The sequence below is a fragment of the Cricetulus griseus genome, assembly GCF_003668045.3.
Source record: "Cricetulus griseus strain 17A/GY chromosome 1 unlocalized genomic scaffold, alternate assembly CriGri-PICRH-1.0 chr1_0, whole genome shotgun sequence".
NCBI lineage: Eukaryota > Metazoa > Chordata > Mammalia > Rodentia > Cricetidae > Cricetulus > Cricetulus griseus.
Genome location: NW_023276806.1, coordinates 231,064,759 through 231,086,972, shown reverse-complemented (window position 1 = coordinate 231,086,972; position 22,214 = coordinate 231,064,759). Strand labels below are relative to the sequence as shown.

At 48.6% G+C, this 22,214-nt stretch overlaps 1 protein-coding gene and 1 pseudogene across 1 annotated transcript; one reads left to right on the top strand and one right to left on the bottom strand.

Moving 5' to 3' along the window:
- Positions 1-22,214, top strand: part of LOC118239533 — a 115,385-nt pseudogene that overhangs the window by 35,141 nt on the left and 58,030 nt on the right.
- LOC100763557 (butyrophilin-like protein 1) lies at positions 5,140-14,045 on the bottom strand. The gene is given in 11 exon segments (XM_035450626.1): positions 5,140-5,626; positions 5,628-5,655; positions 6,442-6,468; positions 9,050-9,076; positions 9,256-9,282; positions 9,351-9,371; positions 9,827-10,027; positions 10,130-10,380; positions 10,382-10,400; positions 11,525-11,881; positions 13,967-14,045. Coding segments are annotated over 11 exon segments (1,524 nt in total).

Sequence of the window (22,214 nt, the reverse complement as noted above, 5' to 3'; positions counted from 1 at the left end):
ATGTCATCAGCCTTGTGACCTCAGGTTTCAATCAACTCTGAACCCAACAGTCTGAAGTTACTGGATTAGATCCTAAGGAGTGATAACATATGGCCATGGGAAAGCTAAGGAGATTCTGACTTGAGAACTGGGAACAGAGGAAGAGAGAAGGAAGAGCCACTGGGCTGCTGTGTGCCTGAGGCTTCCTGAGCCCCTCTCTCTGTCCACAGTCTGCTCTGGCCTCACTGCTGTGAGCTGTGGTGCCAGAGGAATCTCAGGTGGCAGCTCAGAGTCTGGGGGACATGAATCTGGGGACAGATCTCCTCCATGTACTTAAGTGTCTATTTTATTCTCTTTTCCAGGACATTCTGGGCTTCAGTAACACCTGTCAGTCTCCCCTCAGAGACAGATCTGCTTTCCCTACCATGTGGGGATGGGGTTAATGGGCACCAGACAGAAACACCGGGAAGGTGCAGATCCCAGGGTCACGCCTGGAGGTTTGCACTGAGACTTGTTCCCTGCACTTACTGAAGAGTGTGTGCTCTGAAGCAGTGTTGACTTGGGGTTCTCTCTGCTCACTGCCATGCTGTCAGGAGAGGTTTGAGGGGATGTGTGTGAGAAGCCACAGCAGAGTTAGGTCTGGAAACACCTCTGTCCCCTGTGCTCTGCAGGACTCCTGAACTGGGGTGAGGTGATAAGCCTGAAGGAAGGAGCTTTCCCTGTCTCCATGGCTCAACTTCCTCCATTGCCAGAGTATCCCAGGACCTGGCTCCTCCTGGCTCTGGATCCTGTAGACCTGTGTTCCCTGTCAGCCCCTGGCCCCAGCCTGGCATCTCCCTGGGCAGAAGCTTCCCTCCCCATAGCTGCCCTTTGTCTGGTGGGTCTGAGCCCATCTGCTGCTACAATGCCTGCTGTCCTGGATGGTTTTGTGTCAACCTGACATAGCTAAGCCATCAGAGAGGAGGGAAATTCAATTGAGAAAATGCTTCCTTCAGAAGCAAGACTGTAGGGCATTTTCTTAATTAGTGATTGATACCTGAAGGTGGGAGGTGCCATCGCTGGGTTAGTGGTCCTGGGTTCTGTAAGAAGGCAGCCTGAGAAAGCCATGAGGAGCACCCCCCCCCTCCATGGCCTCTGCATCAGTTCCTGCTGTCAGGTTTCTGCCCTGTGTGAGTTCCTGTCCTGACCAGGTTCAGTAATGGACTTCATGTTACTGTGAATGTAATTGGTCCCCACAAGCTCATAGGGAGCGGCATTTGATGGGGGAGCTCCTTCTGTATATATGTTTCTCTTATTGGTTGATGAATAAAACACTGATTTTCCAATAGCCAGACAGAAAGCATAGATGGGGCTACCAGACCAGGAGAAGGCTGGGGAGAGGAAGGGAGAGAGGCCCACACAGAGACACCGTGCTGCTGAAGGAGTAACATGACAGATTGCGGGTAAGCCACAGCCTCGTGGCAATACACAGACTAATAGAAATGGGTTAATAATTAAGAGAGAGCTAGCCAGTAAGAAGACTTTACCATCAGCCAACAGTTTATAAATAATTATAAGTCTCTGTGTGTTTATTTGGGGCTGAATGGCCGTGGGGCCAGGCAGGACAGAAACCACCATCTTCAGGCACTATTATGTGGTATGGCCTTGTTGGAGGAAGTATGTCACTGTGGAGGTGGCTTTGAGTTCTCATATATGCTCAAGCCACACCCAGTGACTCAGTTCACTTCCTGTTGCCTGCAGGTCAAGATTGAAGACTCTCACCACCTTCTCCAGCACTATGTCTGCCTGTACCCTACCGTGTTCCACCATGATAAAGGTCTCAGAGACCCATGAGTTTTATCTGTCATGTTGAGTGAAACCCGCCCATCCTCATGCTCCAAGAAGACACTGACTGGCAGGGGCTCAGGAGAGGCGACTTCCCAGTACACACCCTAACAGAGAGTGGTGGCCCAGAAGCCATCCTGCAAGTTTATGTTAGACTTTCCACTCCTGGTCACATGCACCCCCTACCCCCATCCCTGGGTTCACAGTACCTGACCTTCATCTCCCAGTATCATTACCCTGAGATAAAAACCTGCTGGCCCAGCACACAGGGTATGGAATAAATCTCAGTGGCTCCATGGGGCAGACCTGAGGTCCCCTGTGGTCACATGTCTCCCTTTAGATGAGTTCAGGCTGTGTCTGGGTCCAGAGTTACAGCCACCACAAAGAAAACCATCCCTCTGATCTCCAAGACACTCAGCCTGATGGCATGCTCTTATGCCAGCCCACAAGACCCCCAGAGAGACCACCACTTGGAGCCAACACTCCTGAATGCAATTGCAAGGTTTCTTTATTCAATCCTAGTCAGGGACCTAGGCTTGAATTCTCCACCAAAGGAAACCAGTCCTTTTCCATTTGACACAGCAGCTGCAGGAGAAAGGCCCCTGGAGCCTCACAAGCAAGGGGCTTTTAAAGACAAAGACCACAGGATAGGGTGAGGGATACAGGTATAAGCTGATTGGCTGGGGTGTCTCGAGGAACTTGGGAGTTTGGGAATTTTCTATAGATTTATCTCTGGTTCCATGTGTACTCACAAATGTTGTTTTTGTAACTCTGATAATTGGCTAACCTGGAGCCAGGGTCATTTGTCTCCCGTTCCTGCCTGTCAGGGCCTGTGGAGTTATTGCACCTTCCTGCTTGTTAGCTTCTCAGGGGACGGTGTAAGCCATCTGCACAGGTCACGGGGTCAGGTTCTCACACAGTGCTCTTTTTGGCCTTTTCTCTAGGATGGCTCTGGTTTGGTCGTTCATTGCAAGAGTCCTCTGCAGACTGAGATGTCTGGAGCTGGAGGAGGAGGGGACACTCAGATATGAGTTCTGTCCTCTCTCTCCTTTACCCGAGGCTGAGCCCAAACATGGGGAGCAGACTCATTCTGAGACTGACAGAGTGACTCAACAGCGTGGTCAAGCTCCTTCCTCCAGTTCTCAAAAGAATACACATGTATATCCATAGAACTAACATTTGGATTTTCCTCCAGAGGAAACCAGTTTTTTCCACTTTCACTTTGTACATTGTTTGACCTAAGTTTTCCACTCCTTTCCTCATTAAATATTGATGCTCGGGTTAATTACTCTAAATATACTTTCCCTTGTACGGACTGGAGGAGTTTAGAGTACAGCTTTCGTCTTCTGGAACAGATAGGAACTTCCATTCTCTGCCCTCCCACAGGCACTTCTGAAGACACATGGGTGGGACACGTCAGCTGTGAGGAATGAGTAGCACGGAATTCATGGGAAATTTCCCACTTTCATTCTCATTATAACACATCCCCAGGATGGCTGCACCCAGGTCCCCAGGCTGCCCCCAGGATGGACTGCCTGCTGGTCACCAGGCTGGACCCTAGTACAGTCCACACCCTGGTCCCCAGGATGGTGCTGTTTATCAGGTTGTGGAAGTATTAGAAAGTCCAGCTTGAAAAATCCCGACTTGAAGTTTATGTTCTGGCACTACACTCTGTGTTCTTAAGGTTTCTTGTTCTGAACAGACTTGAGATGGGAGCCCCATCTGGCATGCCCCTCCACCCCCCACCATGGAGCTTCCTACTGCTCTGCAATCCTGGTCCTGATGGAATGTGTCCCTTCAGAACCAGAGCCAGATAAATGTTTCTGGCCTGAGTGCTTTCTCATCCTTTTGGATGAGGTTTTAGGGCTGTGCTCAATGCCACCCTCACAGAAGCTGTTTATTGCCAGTTCTTTATGAAACATGCCCAGATATAGCATTAAAAACTTGTGGAGTAAGATCACAGTGCCATTTTACTTATGTTCAATCTAGTATTATAGTTGCTATAATTTTACATTATCAAGGTTTGCCTTTCTTGGGTCATTTCATAGTAATTCAGTTAAGAAAACTGGATATGGGCCGGATGATGGTGCATCTCTGTGAAATAGAGAACAGCCTGGTCTACAGAATGAGTTGCAGGACGGCCAGGTTACACAGAGAAACCCTGTCTTGAAAAAAAAAGAAATCAAACCCAAAAAGGTTGTCCTGGTTTGCTTCTGTGTTGCTGTGGTAAAGACTCTGGTAGTTAGAATAAGAATGTCCGCCATAGGCACATGAACTTCAATGCTTAGTCACCAGGAAGTGGCACCTTGTTGGGGCAAGTGTGTCACTGGGGATGGGCTGTGAGGTCTCCCTCTTGAGGCTTGCAGATCAGGGTGTATCTCTCAGCTGCTTCTCCAGCACCAAGGTGGCTGCCATGCTCTCTGCCATGACTAAGCCTCTGAAACTGTAAGGCAGCCCCCGGTTAAATGCTTTCTTTCATAAAGAGTTGCCTAGCCATGGCATCTCTTCACAGCAATGACAATGACCAAGAGCAACTTGGAGAGGAGAGACTCACAGATCACACTCCATCAATGAGGGAAGTCAGGGCCGGAACTCAGGACAGGAGCCGGGAGGCAGGAGCTGATGCAGAGGCTACAAGGAACTGTTGTGGAACTTTACATACCAGCTTGCTCCTCAAGGCTTGCTCGGTTTGCTTTCTTATATGCCCCAGGACCACCGGACCAGGAGTGGAACCATCTAGAGTGGGCTGGGTCTTCCCACATCAACCATCCATCTAGAAAATGCCTTACAGACTTACCTACAGGCCAATCTGATGGGGGCAGTTCCTCACCTGAGGATTTCTCTTCCCAGATGACTCTAGCTTGAGTCAAACTGACAAAGACCTAATCAGCACATTGCTGGTCTGTAGGAAGTTAGATATAGACAAACGATAACACCAGGTGAATGTACCCAGAGTACACTACACACTTGCACGAGAATGGCCCTATGATGCCCTAAATTATAACAATAATGATGATGATGATGCCATTGGTATATAAGCAGGGAGCAAATGTGCTGTCAGATTCAGGAAGCCATGGATTCATTTATTTTAGGAATGATTAAACAGATTTGTATAAAAAGGAAGACTATTAATAATCATAACAGCACATATGGCAGAATCTGTCTTTTCTGCTGGTAGTCTCAGAAACTTGAGGTCCAGAAACTGGCCATAGAGGCTCATGGAGTCTCAGGTAAGAGGCCTCCCAGCAGAGGTCCCTGTGACTGCCAGGAGGACCAGAGTCCTGGAGTTTACAGATGACACACTGAAGTACCCGCCCACTGAGTTCTCTGTGCACATCACTTGGGACTGTGTGATGGAGAGAGGCCCACGGGATGACGCGTGAAGTAAGGATAGAGTGATCCCAAGAATCTGGCCTGGGCGAAGGAGAAGATGTGGGTCTCATCAGTCATATTGTAGAAAGAAAGGTCATTGTCCTCCTGGTCCAAGAAGATTGCAATCTTGAGTGGCCGAGTCTCCAGCAGCAGAGGCTCTTCCAGAGAAACGGCTTGGGAACAGAAGGCAAGAGCCCTGTATTCATCTCCCTTCTTCTCCAGGACTCTGAGTTTCCTCAGAGATTCTCTGGATGGCACATCCTGAGTGGACAGCTCGTAAACACCGAGTGTCCATTCCTCAGTGTCCCCTACATCCACCTCCCAGTAATATCTCCCCAACATGAAGCCTTCTTGGTACAGCGTGATGACGTGGTGATTTTCTTGTGGGTTGCTGAGGGATGGATGTGCTGTCTCCTCTCTGCTGCTCTCTTCTGTTTCTGGGCCAGTTTTGAGGCACTTCATGATTTATCCTCACAGGAGCTGCGGAGGAGGAGGAGGGGGAGGGGGAGGGGAAGAGAGAGGGTGAGAGGGAGGAATAGGGGAAGGAGGGGTGAGTGAGAAGAGGAGACTAAGTCACAATTGTAATGTTTCTATACCAATAACTCTGTGTCCAAAGTGAGCGCTGTGTGTAGGAGGTTACTGGATGGGTGAAGTCTTCAGGAAACTGCATGTGGAGAGTGGTGTGGCCACACTCCTGGGGTGTGGGGCCGTGTGCTCTCACAGGGCATTCTGAGCTCTGCGTCTCATGCTATCTTATCTATGCTATGGTAGGGTCTTGGGAGAGCATGGGGTGAGCCAGCACTTGGTAAATCAGAGCCTTGCTCCTCTATTATGGAAGGGCTGGTCACAAGCTGACCTCACAAAGTGAAGCAGTGTTCTTGCCACTAGGAGCTGTGTTTCCTCAGTCAGGTGTCTCCTCAGTAATGAGCAGTGGTTCTGTCTTCCAAGCCCAGTGGATGCCACAGACAAGAATGCTGGGCCAGTGTGTGGAGAAGGGAACAGAACCAGTGTGGCTGAGCCTGGCCATGGTTTGCAGCAGGATCGCACAGCAGGGTCCCTTCCTCCCCTCCCAACCCTCAGCCTGAACAACAGAGTCCTCTGTTAGGAAGGTCACACAAGACACCAGAGGACAAACCAGAGGGAGGCTGCAGTTGACCAGGCATGTGCAAGGCTTCACACTCATCTCCAATGAGAAACAAAACAAGAGGAGCAACCTCAGAGGAGCAAACCCAGAGGGTCGAGGCAAACAGGAGCAAACCGACTCACCCAGCTGGAACAGTTCCTTCCTCCAGTCTGGAAGAGATCAGAGCAAAGGATGGTGGAGCTGCACCCAAGGAGCAGAAAGGAGCTGCCTGCCCCCAGTGCTTTCTCCTCCCACTCTCTCTGTCTCTAAGTCTCTGGGGCTTTCTCGTGTCCACAAACTCCTGCAGGTAGGTGGCTCTCTGTGCTGATTCAGGGACTACTCCCTAGAGCCTCAGTGCTGGTGGTGGGGGTGAGGGGTGATGGGGTGAGGCTGGGGTGGGGTAGAGATGGGTGGGAGTGGGGATGAGGATGGGGTAGGGGTGAGGGTAGGTGTGGGTGCTGAGCCCCTCTTGCTCAGATGCAGCAGCTGTTGGGCCTCAGGTTTTATTGAGAAGCTAGATATGTCCATGCCCATAGCCCCAGGAGGAGGAGAGGTGAGGACTTTCATTTCCTAACAGAACAGCACTGTGACCTCTCATTGACGCTCCCTCCACAAAGAAATTTAACATCTGATATACACAGCCATGAGGACAGGTGTCAGGGAGAGCAGCTGGAAATGCTGGTCCTCTGCACCCTGCAGGGAAGGAAAATAGCCAATCCTGCCCCCATCTGCCCTGCAGTGAAGGAGAATGGCTGACCCTATCCTCAGTGCTTAGCTCCCTTCTTCAGAACCACAGGATGGTTTTTTTTTTATTAGTTCAAGTTAGGAACAAGCTTGTTTCACATGTCAATCCCTTCTCCCTCTCCCTCCACTCACCCCCACCCCTCCTCCCCCACCCCAGACCTACCCCCACCCCATCCACCCTCCACTCCCCAGTCAGGGTAGGGCCCTCAATGGGGGCTTTGCAAAGTCCACCGAATCTTCCTGGGCTGGGCCTGGGCCCTTCCCCATGTGTCCAGGACAAGAGTGCATCCGTGTATCCCTTCATGTGGGATGGGCTCTCAAAGTCCCTTCTTACACCAGGGAAAAATACTAATCCACTACCAGGGGCTCTCTGGAGAGCAGAGGCCTCCTCATTGACATCCAACGACAGGATATTTTAACAATATTTGTTTTTAAATTTTATTTTATGTGTTGAGTGTTTGCATGTATGTATGTATGTGCACTACATGAGTGCAGTGCCGGCAGAGGCCAGAAGAGGTCGCTGGATCCCCCAGGACTGGAGTGACAGATGGCTGTGAGCCACAGTATATAGGCCGTGGGAGCTGAACTTGGTTCTTTGCAAGAGTAGATGTTGCTACTGAGGTGTCTCCCAGGCCCTGAGGAGTCTCCCAGGGCCTGAGGAGTCTCCCAGCCCCTGAGGAGTCTCCCAGCCCCTGAGGAGTCTTCGAGCCCCCAAGGAGTCTCCCAGCCCCTGAGGAGTCTCCCAGGCCCAGTTGGAATATCTCTGAACAAATTGTTAGAGTCTCAGCAGAAGCCGCTTACAGAACTGTCCATCACTCTGGAGGCCCACCTGTCTGTCACCCTGGAGGCCCACCTGTCTGTCATCCTGGAGGCTCACCTGTCTGTCACCCTGGAGGCCCACCTGTCTGTCACCCTGGAGGCCCACCTGTCTGTCACCCTGGAGGCCCACCTGTCTGTCACTCTGGAGGCTCACCTGTCTGTCACTCTGGAGGCTCACCTGTCTGTCACCCTGGAGGCCCAACTGTCTGTCACCCTGGAGGCTCACCTGTCTGTAACCCTGGAGGTCCACCTGTCTGTCACCCTGGAGGCCCAACTGTCTGTCAGCTTCTCCCAGCACTCAGGCTGTCTGGAACAGCCTGGTTTCTTGCTGATGTTCTTTGGGGACTTTCAACTTCTTCAGGGTCAGAGATGACAGCTGTGCCACCAACATGAGGCACAGTGTCTGATGTATGGAATTGCACAGACAGGATCAAGGAATGACCTAGTGTGTTTGTGACCTCCACATCACACACACACACACACACACACACACACACACACACACACACAACACACACTCTCACACATCACACAGCACTCAGTCACACACATCATACACACATCACATACATACTTGCACACAGGCACACACTCACACACATATCACACACACATACACACATGCATACACTCACACACATACCACACACACATACACATATACACATGCAGACACTCACACACACATCACACACTCATGCACACACCACACACATGTATACACACTCACACACATCACATGCACACACTCACACATATGCACACACGTTATACACACTCTGTCTATCACACATTTACACGCATCACACACATGCTTATACACACACTCATACACACATCACATAAACACATGCACACAATAAGTAAATAGTCTCTCTCCTTTTTTCTTAGCTACAGAAAAGAACGGATTGTCTGAACCCCCAGCACAAATGATGCACACCTGAAATCCTAGCATTTGGGAGGTGAGGCAGGAGGCCTCGGAACTCACACCCAGCCTTAGCTACACAGCACGTGATGAACCAGCCTCGGTAGTGGGAGGTCCTGACTCAAAAAAAGGTTTTGTTTTTTTCCTTGTAAGTTTACAGCCATTAAAGTGTGCATGTGTGAGCACACATGTGTTTAAGTTTTCAGGTAATATGCCATTGTTTTAGAGTTGCTGGCAAGATTTAATGCCCACGTGTTACTTACCAGGGTACAGCAGGGCTTTCTTCCAATCTGCAACAGAACATACCAGGGACAGTTGAGGACTGACCTGTGCCCTCACTTCCCCGTTTCCCTCTCAGGTCTCCACACCAGTCATCATTAAACATTTTAGTCCCTCATCCCCACCCCATGAGGGTACTGAGGGGGAGTTGGCATCAGGGCATGGGGGTGCAGGACACCTGGTCTTTTACCTTCTCTGTAAAGAGCCTTCCATTGATCTGAAAGAAATAACACCCATGAGTGGCCTAGTGGCTGGAAAGATGCAGGGAGAAGAAGCTGCACTCACCCAGCGCGGCCTGGAGGTCATCTGAAAGAAAGGGAAGGTACACCATCCATCACACTGGGTCTCAGCCACCCTGGGCCTGGAGAGTAACTAAATGAATTGGGGTTGGCTTTCCTGTAGGGGATAAGCATGTGCATATGGCCATGGGAAACTGATAAGGTGCCCTGGGGTGAGGGCTTCCTCTCAAGCAGGCTCTTGACAGATTCATAGGGTAAGAAACAACAGCAGCACCCTCTGGAAGAAGGGTGGGGTGTGTGGGCACATGGGACTGAAGAGCAGGGTGTGAAGGCCTGGGCTGTGGTTTGAGGCTGCACTTCACTGGCCTGAGGTCCACTCCCCATGGCCCTCTGGTCCTCTGCAATGACTATGGCTCTGTGGAGCACTCCCAAGCCCCCTCCCTCTGTGCCTTTCTAGCTCCTTTGAGTCCCCCAGCTTTTCTACAGCCCTCTGACTCATTCTGTGGTTCCCCCTGTCTATACCTCTTTTCTTCAGTGAGATTTTCATTTCCTTCTTCATCTGAGATATTTCCTTCAGTTCTTCTGACTTTTGTTCCACCTTTTGCCTTTTGGCTTGGTGCTCTTTCCAGCCAGCAAGGCTGGTCCCACCGAACAGAACCAGTAGTATGGGGAGCAGGCAAGCCAGAGCTACTTTCCATGGGAAAGTCCTGGGGAAGAAGGGCTCTGACAGGGTGCAGACAGAGACAGCCAGAAACCTGACAGAGGCAGCTCCTCTCAGCCCCCACCCCTCTCGTCCCCCTGCCTGGGAGTTTGGTCCTCACTGACCTGGTAGAAAGATGGCCTTCACTTCCTCCTGGTCATGGAGGGGATTTTGGATGGAGCAGGTCACATTGCCCACAGCTGTATCCGTGACCAAAAGAGACGTTTCCACGTGGAAGAGCCCGGCTCCGTCTTGGGTCTGTGACTCAGAGGAGGACAGAAGAGTGTCCCCAGCATTGTTTCTCCATTGCACCCTGGGTTTTGGGAACCAGCCACTTGAGGAACAGGACACTCGGATCCCATTGTTCTCAGGCCCTGAGAGGGGCAGAGCCTAACCCTGAGGAGAGAAGACATCTGCTTGAGGCCTGTGATTCCTGGAGGCCACAGTGCATGAGGGAAGGGGAACTTACTATACTGAAGAGCAGCCTGGAACTCAGAGTTCAGCTGAGGCTTCCCCAGACTCAGTTTGATCTTAGCTCACTGTTGTTGCATGCGCTTGGACTCGGAAAGCTGAGGCATTGTTCTTGGGAGATTTCAGTTAAAACTTGAAAATGGGTCTGATTGTATTTTCTGTCTGGATTTACTGAACGTTAATGTCAGAGTTACTACTGAATATACTGTCTGGGATCTTGTAGGATATGGAAAAAGGTTCAGAGGGTTTGTCAAATGCATCAGGGTGCTTGTTGTGCAGCCATGAGGACCTGAATTCAGTTCCTCAAATCCAAATGAAAACCTGGGTGTGGTGGCACCAGCTCTGGACCAGAGACAGGTGGGGTCCTAGGATCACTCATCTCCCAGCCTAGCTGAGTTTGCCAATGAGAGCCCTGTCTCAGAAAATAAGGTGGACAGTGACCTGAGTGTGACCCCTGCCTTCATATGTACACAATTACACACACACACACACACACACACACACACACACACACACACACAGGCACACACACACACACACACACACACACCACACAGAGACACACACACACACAGGCACACAGATACCCCTTTGGTATATAAATGTTAAGTCTGTGATGTTAACCTCTGATGGCAGACAGTCTTACTCTCACTGGAAACTGCAGTGATGTCCCACAGTCTGACTCTCACTGGAAACTGCAGTGATGTCCCACAGTCTGACTCTCACTGCACACTGCAGTGATGTCCCAAGTCTGACTCTCACTGCACACTGCAGTGATGTCCCACAGTCTGACTCTCACTGCACACTGCAGTGATGTCCCACAGTCTGACTCTCACTGCACACTGCAGTGATGTCCCACAGTCTGACTCTCACTGCATACTGCAGTGATGCCTCATAGTCTAACTCTCACTGCACACTGCAGTGATGACCCACAGATACATAAACACATCCAGGATCACAGGGAGCTCGAGGATGGTCATAAGAAGGTTTGTGGACAGTTTGCTGTCTATCTTTTATCACAACCAGCACCCTGTGCGGAGCTCACATACCTTTGACACAGAGCTCAATCACAGCCTCTTGGGAGGTGAAGCCATGTGTAACTTGACAGTGATACAGACCATCGTCAGAAGCCTGGACTTGCTGTATCTGCAGAGTCACATCTCCCGTGGTGATGGCATCTCTCACCAGCCGGGTTCTGCCTCGGTACTCCAGCATCTGCACATCTCCTTGCTCCTGTCCATCGTGGAACACCAGCACAGCAGGGGTGAGGCGGGCACGGTACCAGCAGATGTGCATGGGAGATGTCCCACTCTGTGCAGGAGACAGCTGGCAGAGCAGAGTGGCCTCAGCCCCAAGCAGGACTGTGATGGGCTCAGTTTGTCCCCTCACAGAAAACGAAGACACTTCTGGGACCAGAGACAGATTATGGAAGCAAGTTAGAGACATGAGACTTCAGACACACAATCCTGACTTTTCATATTTAGGGAACTAGACATATTTCTCTTTGTATTACTTTTTAAAAATGTTAAACTTTGAGCTGGGTGGTGGTGCAGGCCTTTAATCCCAGCACTTAGGATGAAGAGGAAGGTGGATCTCTGTGAGTCTGAGGCCAGCCTGGTCTGCAGAGTGAGTTCCAAGACAGAGCTAACCAGAGAAACCCTGACACAAAGTATTAAATTTTAATAGATAAAATTTTAATAATTATATAAATGTGTATAAATCTCTCTCTCTCTCTCTCTCTCTCTCTCTCTCTCTCTCTCTGTGTGTGTGTGTGTGTGTGTGTGTGTGTGTTCTTGGGACTTTGACAACATCAGCACTTATACGGAATGTCAGCTATTGCAGTATTTCGAATCTACTGAAATACATCGCCTTATCTCATTGTCAGGTTAGGAAATGGACATTCTTCAGGTATGCCCACATAGCCAAGATCACAAAAACAGCAGAGGAGGGAGAGAGAGAGACAGAGAGAGAGAGCGAGAGAGAGAGAGAGAGAGAGAGAGAGAGAGAGAGAGAGAGAGAGATGACAGCCTTGGCCATCACCCAAGAGAGAGTGATGCTCCAGCAGCCATTGCTACACTGGAGGAGGCTCTTTTCAGCTCTACATTGCTTCCAAATGTGGGGTGTCTCTGTGACTCATAGGATGTGTGTTCTCATCCTCTTAACACCGGTGTCATTGTACATATATGTACAATTAGAAAGACTATTTCACAATGCAGTGGTGAATCATGGTTTCACATGAATGCAATCATGCATCAGTTTTGGCAATGGAGGGCTTCCAACTATTTTAGTAATATGGTTAGTTATACCCTATTTATTTAATTTTTAACAATCTATACCATTATGGTCAAGTTTCTCCTAATGGGTAACATTTATAGCACTTCCACCTTATTGCTATAAACAATCCTATAATAAACTTCACACACACACACACACACACACACACACACACACACACAAATACACATGCAAGCATACACACATGAATGCATACATCCATACATACACAGACCCCTCCCAAGGGTTTTTACAAAAAATTTACAGAATTTTGAATGAGCATTTTTGGACATTAGTGTTGATGGTCGACCAATTGTCTAGCATGTGTTTGAAGGTAGACCAGATGTCTAGCATGTGTTTGAAGGTAGACCAGATGTCTAGCATGTGTTTGAAGGTAGACCAGATGTCTAGCATGTGTTTGAAGGTAGACCAGATGTCTAGCATGTGTTTGAAGGTAGACCAGATGTCTAGCATGTGTTTGAAGGTAGACCAGATGTCTAGCATGTGTTTGAAGGTAGACCAGATGTCTAGCATGTGTTTGAAGGTAGACCAGATGTCTAGCATGTGTTTGAAGGTAGACCAGATGTCTAGCATGTGTTTGAAGGTAGACCAGATGTCTAGTATGTATAGTCCTAGGTTTCATCTGGATTTTTGTATTTACCACCTGACATCAAATTCAGGAAATAATACCCAACTGTGCCATTCACATGATCTCCTTTCTGAGTTCTCTCTGGAGTCTGGGAATGTCATCTAGAGGGCGCTTTTGCTTTATAAAGGAGGGGCCTATATCCCCCAAAGAATAAATGATTTAGTCAACATCACAGCCAAGAATTCTGAATCCAAATTCTTTGTTCTCATATGCACACAGAACCCCCAATGCATGCCTTCCCTGACACAGTGGCCCAAATCCGCAAACCATAAGCCAAACTGAACACCTCCCATTGAAACTGCCTCTTGTCAGGTAGCTGGCCACAGCAAGGAGGAAACTGACACACTCTGTGAACCTCAGGAAGGCTATCTCATCAGACACAGGAGGAATTAACAGGCTAAACCCACCCACACTCAGTGAAGGTTTAGGTAAATGTCACAGTTCTGAGATTTATAAAAACTATCCAAAGGACGGGGGAGGACCATTTCTTGGACAAGCGATTGTATTTACTTGAGAGAAGCCATTAAAAACAAAACAATAAATACAGAGCAGGAGGCAGAGCACTGACCTCCCGAGACTATGGTGGACACCAGGAGGAGCAGAGAGAGGAGACAGCCATCTGGAGGGAAGGTGGGAGAGCCCTTCATCTCCTGAGGGAAGGTCAAGGCCAAGTTCACCTGTAGGAGGGCAAAAGGTGGAGGTTCCCTGGAAAAGTTAAAAGACTTAACATTGTCCACAGGTTTCTAACTGTGTCTCCCACAAAACCCTTCAGACAAAACCCACCAACCCCACAACTCCTCAAGGCCTTTCATGTCCTCTCTTTATTCTGAAGGCCAACAGTTTCCTCATGGGCATGGGAAACCGCCAAGCCTTTTCTATGTGTGTGTGGGGGAGTGGGGCTCTCCCGCCTTTCTGTGTGTCATGGTCTCACAGGGGATATTGGAGCTGGATTCCCTGAGTTCAGTGTAAGGCAGTGGAGTCACAGGAGGAAGTAGATTATCCCCCACATCCAGTCTGTCTTCACTCTTATTTATGTATTTATGTATTTATTTATTCTTCTATTTATTCATTTACGTACTTATTTCCCAATAAAGGGGCCATTTCTTACGACATTCTCATGATTTCAATACCACCTTTTTGGGGCCCACACCTCCCTTGGACAGACCTTCTCACAGTAGGCCTGAAGTCGACCTCCTCACTCATCATTTGGACTGAGCTGTGGATTCCTGGAAGCTCCTGGGATCCTCAGTGATCTGAAGCCTGGCCTGGTGACCTGCACACTCAACGGTGTGGCTGTGTCAGTTTTCAGAGATATTCTTTGCATGGGGGACACACAGGGTTTCCCCCCAGGCTCTGGCTTGAGTTTCCTCCAGAGGAGTATAGGAGGAAGTTGCAGTCACCTCCAGCTCTTCGGTTACTTCAGGAGTGGAAATAAAAGCCCAAGGGACTTTGCACTGGGCTGAGCTGCAAAGTAAGCAACAGTAAAGCAGTTTGGAGACTTCTCACAGTAAACTGCCTCCTACATTACCAGGAGAGGCAATCAGGTCTGAGGGTCACTCACATGGTTAATTGGTTTAGAGACTAAAGCCAAGCAGGCTTCTCCCTCTATTTTCTCCATGAAGTCGACTTCTGACAGAATTCGTACTGCCTGAGTTACATGAACTTCACAAGGCTGTGTGTCAAACAAATAACAAAATGACAACCAACAGAGGGCTCTGTCAACTCACAATAGATTTGCATTTAAAATGTATTTCATGTGTATGGGTGCTTTGTCCAAATGCATGTGTGTGCACCACTTGTGTGCAGAGTCTGTGGAGGACACCACATGTGTGCAGAGTCTGTGGAGGACAGAAGGGGATGTCAGATGCCCAGAATCTGAGTTACAGGCAGTTGTGAGCTGCCATGTGGGTGCTGGGAGCTAAACCCTGGTCCTCAGCCAGTGCTCCTAACCACCTAGCCATCTCTCCAGACCCCCAAGTTTGCATTTTCATACTCTACTGTAAGTTATCATCTCTTGGCAGCTGCTGAAAGTTACCCATTCTTAGTGGACATCTCCATTTATGAGGGAATCATTTTCTTCAAATGATTTCTCCTCAAAGCTTAGTTTTCATTTTTAAGTCAGCATTGTGAATATCCAGTTTTGTTAGAAAATGTCAGTCTGTTCTTGTTTTATTTTTTTATGTCTCTTATGACCTGCTTGTGGATGATCAATCTTAGATTTAGAATTGAAGGACAGAAACTAGTATTCTCTTTCTTCAGTTTTCAAGAATTACTTTATTTTTAATTGTGTTTATGTTGTGCTTGCACGTTCTCACTCTCCCTCCCCCCCCCCTCTCTCTCTCTGTGTGTGTGTGTGTGTGTGTGTGTGTGTAAACTTGTGCACATGAGCACAAGTGTCCTGGGAGTTGAGAAGAGGTCATCAGATCCATGGAGCTGTAGTTACAGGCAGTTGTGAGCTTCCAGGCGTGGGTTCTGGGAGTTGAACTCAGATCCCCTGGAGTAGTATGGAGCCATCCTTCCAGCCAAAGTACAACTTTCCTGACCCTTTCTGTCATTCTGAGCAGGAACATGATTGCTCTGGAATTCACAGGCCTGGAGGAGAGCAAGCTTTTCTCTCTTTCCTCATGACATGGGAGTAAGAAGGAAGGGCCCAGCTGAGGGCTGTCAGTGCTGTGTACATAGTCCAACTGGATGACACAGATTTAATCAATGCCCATGAAGGAAATTTCTCAGCCTGGGTGAATGAGAATCAGAAAGTTGAAACATGTTCATGTCTTTTCAATTATTATTTTTTTTGAGAGAACTGACCAGATGATGACAAAGCATCAGATAAACTCATGTGCCTGGAGCAGACTTTTTGACAGAACTTGCTAGACCTGGGCTAAATGGGTGTGCTATAGACAACCTTGCTTCCATATGTTAATTTTTACAACCTCAAAAAATTGAGGACATGAATTACCATCCAACCAACTCTCAGATGAAGAAATAGAGGCACCAAGGAGTCCTATAGCTCACCCCAAATCCTAAGCATAAGCAATAATATCAGGAGATTAATCCAAACCATGAAGTTCTAAGCGTCCAAGACCCATGTTACTAACTGGAACACATACAGTTTAGAAAGAAACCAGTTGCTCCAGCTCTTGGCTGCACCTCATAACCATGTAATTATTGCTGTTCTGTTGTCTGTGTTGAAGTTCTCTTCTAATCTTATTTCACCTTTGGTTTTAAAACTGTCTGGAGGATGGCGGGGGGGGGGCTGACTCCTGGAGTTTCCTGGGGGGAGCATATTGCATCCGGTTCTCTGAATCTCTTAAATGTCCACCTAACCCCTCCTCCCAGACCCTGAGCCTCCTGAAGCATCTCCATCAAGACTTACAGGAGAGCCAAGAAGGTGAGCTGGGAGGCAGGGCAGGGTTACCTTGTCTAGCTGCATCTCTGAGGTAGTGAGCGATACCCAGAAGCCTTCATCTCTCTAAGAACTTAGACAATGTGAGTTTTGCATGAGTCTCTCAGAGGTTCACAGCATGAATGTGGGGTAGGTAGAGGACAATCAGAGTCCTGTGTCACAGAGGAGGTGTGGGAGAAAATTCAAGGAGGCTGAACCAAGCTTGAAACTGCCATTTTTCTCTCCGTTTGACTCTTGCCTCCCCTGTCTTGGTCTATGGGATAACATGTTCTCCCTCAGGGATTAGAGAGGCCATGGGCAGACTAGTGACCTGTTCAGGGATGTCTCTGGAAAAGGGAATCAGAAGGTATTTGTGTGAGTGACAAGGGTGTCCCTGGCATCCTTTGAGAAAGGTACTGAGAGCTCCAGGAGACCATTTCTTAGCACCACCATGAACCCCTTAGCCACGCCCCTCTTACCTTGACAGTCTCCCTGTCATCTCTTCCCCAATGTTTGCAGGACCTCCCTCTGGACCACGCTCTTCCCAAACCTAGGAAAGATGGCACATTCCCTGAGCTTCTCTCTGCCCAGAGACCTCTTCACCCTGCTTCTGCTTCCCTGCAGGGCTCAGGTGAAAGCCTGCCACGTTTCTAGACCTGGACCCTCTATTCTGTATAGAAGGGTTAAGTCACAAGGTGAGTTTGCAAACATGCCTTGGTGGATTCCAAATCCTCATCTGACATAAAGATTTGTTGGGTTGCACATCAGGGTAAATACAGCTTCATGAGGAATATGTTTTCATGATTTCCCAACCCTCTTCTCACACTTCCAAGAGTACACCACCGCTGCTGTTATGGATTGTTCTTCCTGCCAGCCTGGTCCCACAGATATGTCAGCCCCAAATGAACAATCAGAGATTTATGTTAATTATATATCTGTTGGCCGGTGACTAGGGCCTCTTATTGGCTCGCTCTGTCTTGCATATTAACCCATTAATATTAATCTATGTATTTCCATGTGGTCTTATCTTACCAGAGAAGGGGCTGGACCTCTTAGTCCTTTGTGTGCTACATACAACTAACTGCTCTTTGCCTACAATGCCCAGCATTCACCTTATCTCTTAGTTCCACCTATCATCTTGCCTGGCCAATCAGTGTTTTATTCATCAACCAATAAGACAAACATCTATAAAGAAAGACAACTCCCATCACATTGCAATAAAAAAATCCTTTGCTTTAAGTGAGACTAGCCTGTCTGTTGTAAAACCCCATTGACCTTTTAGCCTGGACTTAGGCTGTAAATTGTGTGATAATGGAAGGTACCTGAGGCAATGATTATGCTGTGCTCTGAAGGCTCCTGGCTTGCTGTCCCCACTCTCTGCACTCTGGTTGTATCCCATAGATTCCTTAGTAGTGATTGCCTCTTGGATCACACTGTGGGCATGGTGGGAACAGGCTAGCACGCTCTCCTGCTTGCACCCTGTCAGGGTGTGAAGGATGGCGTGGGATGGTATCGATCCCCTTTCTCAGGGGCTGTGCGGGTGTATCAGGATGGGATGGAGCAGGTGGGGGAGCGTCTGGTAAACTTCAAAGGGAGAAGGGAGCTAATGAAGGATTTTATGTCTGAGGGGACAGCAAGCGGCCTTGCAAGCATTTCAGCATGAGAAGCATCAACAGGTGTGAGAAACCAACCACACAGAGTTTTCAGTTAAGATGCGTGTGTGGAGCTAGGCAATGGAAGAGGCTGGGCACACCTGTGAATAATGCATATAAACTGGAAATTACAGTTTAAACTATAAACCAGAAATAAGTGCCAGACTTCTGCCCTGAAAAATGATTTTTCAGTTTGTCTTTGGTACTATGGAAACAGCCGAGAAAGAGCTTGGGGAGTTCTCTTCTCTCCGCCTCCTGAGTGCTGGGACTAAAGGCTTGCGCCACCAACGCCTGGCGACACTGATTCATTTTGAAAAGATTTATTTAAAAATACCGCATCCAAGAGAAGAAAATGAAATAGGGGGAGGAAAAGAAGGACACAATAGGAGGAAAATTGGGGGAGGAGGAAGAGAGAGGAGGAGGAGGAGGAGGAGGAGGAGGAGGAGGAGGAGGAGGAAGAGGAGATTCAGGAGAGGAACAGGGACGGGAGGACAGTAGCTGCAGCAGCGGCTGAGACCAGGAATCCCAGCACTCACGAGTGGAGGCAGGAGGAGCACAAGTCCCAGGGCCGTCCGAGCACATGAAACCTCTCAAGCAAACAAACAAAAAACACAGCTTCCTGTAAGTGGAAAACCGTTTTGACACTTCCCACAGCAGAGGAAGACATGCAGTCACCAACCTGAGAGAGGAAGCCTAGCAGCTTTCTCCTCGCCTCCAGGGAGGCTGAGGGAGCAGGTCACATTCACCACGGAGCTTTGGTGACCAGCAGGATCGTCTCCACCTGGAACAGTCCCTGGCTTTCTTGACGGAAGGCTTCAGAAAGCGAAGGTACAGCCCTTCCGCCTCCGTCCCTCCACAGCACGTGGGGCCTCGGGAACCACCCATGGGATGCGCACCTCAGCTGCATGCTTCCATCCTTCAGGACCTCCTGGGTGATGTGTGGGGTGGAGCCCACCGCTGGGGACAGAGACCAAGGCAGCAGAGATGAAGCCTGGCATGCTTCCCCCAGGGAAGGGGAGGCAAGAGAGGCTTGGGGAGGATAGCAGAGCTCTGGGTCAATGGCCACCCTCTGGGAGCTGGGACTGGCTAGGACTGGTTTCTTGTTCTGTTTTTCTATTCCAAAGTCTTATAGTAGGTAAAATTTCACACACATACACAGACACACACTAGTAACCTCGACTCTCATCTCTTTTCTCGTGGCCCTGAAAACAGTGGCTTTGATCAGACATGAGACATATGGGCAGCATGGAAGAAATTGGCTAGGAGATGTTTCTCAAGGCAGAGGCAGAAAGTGATGTAGAAATCCCCTAGGCATTCAGGAATCTGCTCATTAATTTAGACTGGGACTCAGAGAAGGAAATATGAAGGATAGCCAAGATTTGGGACTATGAACTCAATGACATTTGCTGACCTGGTAGAGCTGGTTCTGGGGTGACTTGTCTGCCATTCTGTCTCATCCACCCTTGACCAGCAAGAACGACGCAACACCAAGGAATCTTCTCACAGTTTATTCGGGAACCTTGATTTACAGGGAGTGGCCCTGGGTCCAGGAAGACAGGGTCTGATATAGCCTACAACTACCAATCACCTAACCCCATGTGGCGCGCCAGGATAGGTTGTCTCTAAGCAGAATTAAGGGGATACGTGGCCTTTACCAAATTAGGAGTTGTTTACCACAGAGAGCATTCGCTGTCGGGCTGGTGGAAGGCGGAAACCGGCGCCATCTTTTAGGCACGGTACTCTGCAGCTCCCAACAGTTCCCCCTTTTTGTTTTAATATTATAGGAGTAGCAGTATCTATCTGTTGTCAGATTTCAGTCATCTCTGTCTTAGGTTCAACCCCAGTGTCCCTATCTTACCCGTCAAAGAGTCACTGTGTCACCCTCACAGGCTCATGTCTTAGGTCGAAGGGAACACATGTATGCTTATTCGCTCAGCAAAAGGGTAGGTGCCCGTCATTGAGCATGACTGATTCAGATATGCATCACTCACTCAGCAAGGGCAAGACAGACATCTATTTGTCTGTCAGCATGGATAACCATGCTTGAGGGGATTGTCCTGCTTCCACAGCAGCAAAGGCCTGTACCAACATGGCAGCTTGGGATTTTTGCGACTTCCTGATCCTGCATAGACACCACAGGCAAACAAAAATGGCTAACAACATCATGGAAAGCAGAACCCCAACCCCAGCCCATTCCTTAACTAAACTAAAGGCTTGCTTAAGAGTAGTTAGGAGGGTATTAACAGTGGGCAGGCTCAGGCGTGTAGCATTCATGGCAACAATCTGTTGTGTTAAGGTGTCTGTCAGGTTCTCGAACTGTTGACTCCAATTTCCCTGAAGGTAGGCTCTCAGCTGCCAACTCAGGTTGCTGTTCTCTGTGAAATTGTTGGTTATCCTGGAGGTGATACATAAAGAAGAAAAGGAATGAATGCATCCTATGGAAGTTAAGGTTACTAAATCATCCACCTGTTCCTGCAACAGGTCCACTCTTTGGTTCACAGTTGGAATGCCAGCTTTTAAGTGGCCATCAATAGACCTTAAGGTAGTTAATGTTGTGGCTGTTTTTTCCACAATGTCATTGACTGTCTCAGCTGATTGGACCTGAGCAGCCATGGCAACGGCGGCAGTCGTAGCCGCTGCTGCAGAAAGGGTAATGGCAGTAACCAATGCTGCAGTTATGCCAAAATTCCGTTTGGTTATGATGATTTCCGTAATGGGAAATGTTCCTGTATCCACTTTAACCGGAATAAGAACATATGTAGGAACCCTCATCACTACTGCGGTATCAGTAGTTCCATTTCAGCATTGACTAGCAATGCAACGAACAGCAGAGGAATTGCATGATACTATTTCATTGGTGTTGTTGGTGGCATTGAATAACAGGAAGAAAAAGGGAGCCTTCCGGCATACAGGACTAGCTGGGACAGTAAAATCATTAGTATTTTATGTATACTCAGATTCTTTATAGAAGGTTCCTCCTCTCCTCTAGTTCCAGAGACATTAAGAAGTCTTATGGTGAGATTCTGGAGAACCGTAAAAGGTTCAAGGGAAGTCAATGCTCCACGCTCGTTGGAGAGTACCCATTGAAACCATGACCAGGTATTTTTACTGCCTGTTCTTTGGGAACCTCCCTGAGTTAGTTTATACTGATACCTGTCAAGAGGGGGAGTAAATTCAAAACCAGGAGCTATCTGTTTAAGTTTGTGGTCTGGACTCTGACAGGGTGTCCAATGAGGAGGATACCCCGGATTGGGCGCACAATAAGGCAACACCTGACGAGCAGTGGAATTGAATTGACCATAACGTGAATTAGAAGGTCGAAGCCCTTCCATGAGCATTGGAAGTGTAGTGATGTTTACATCCGTGGTCCCATTTGTACCAGTGCTGGAGCCAGAACTAGCGCCTGTACTAATCTGGGTCAGGACTTCAGTGAGCATAGCGTTCGATATCTGGTTATGAGTAAGGGGGTCAAGCCAATTGCCAACAGAACCATTTTTCATCCAAATGCATGGGTTAGAATTATTAATGAGGGAGAAGCATAATGCCCCATGGAGAGAAATATTAGTGGCTGAATACTGGGCAGTGTCAGGATCCAAATTCATACAGGGCAGACCCAAATCACAACTAGTAGAGAAGAAAACAGGCAAAACTTTAGATATGCTATGGACAGGCAAGGGAATTGGCCACGCTTTCGCTATGGCCCACAGGATTTGTTCTCTGGCCTGGATTAGCCACGGAGTTGTCAAGGTCAGCAGCAGAATCAATATCAGAGGCTTCAT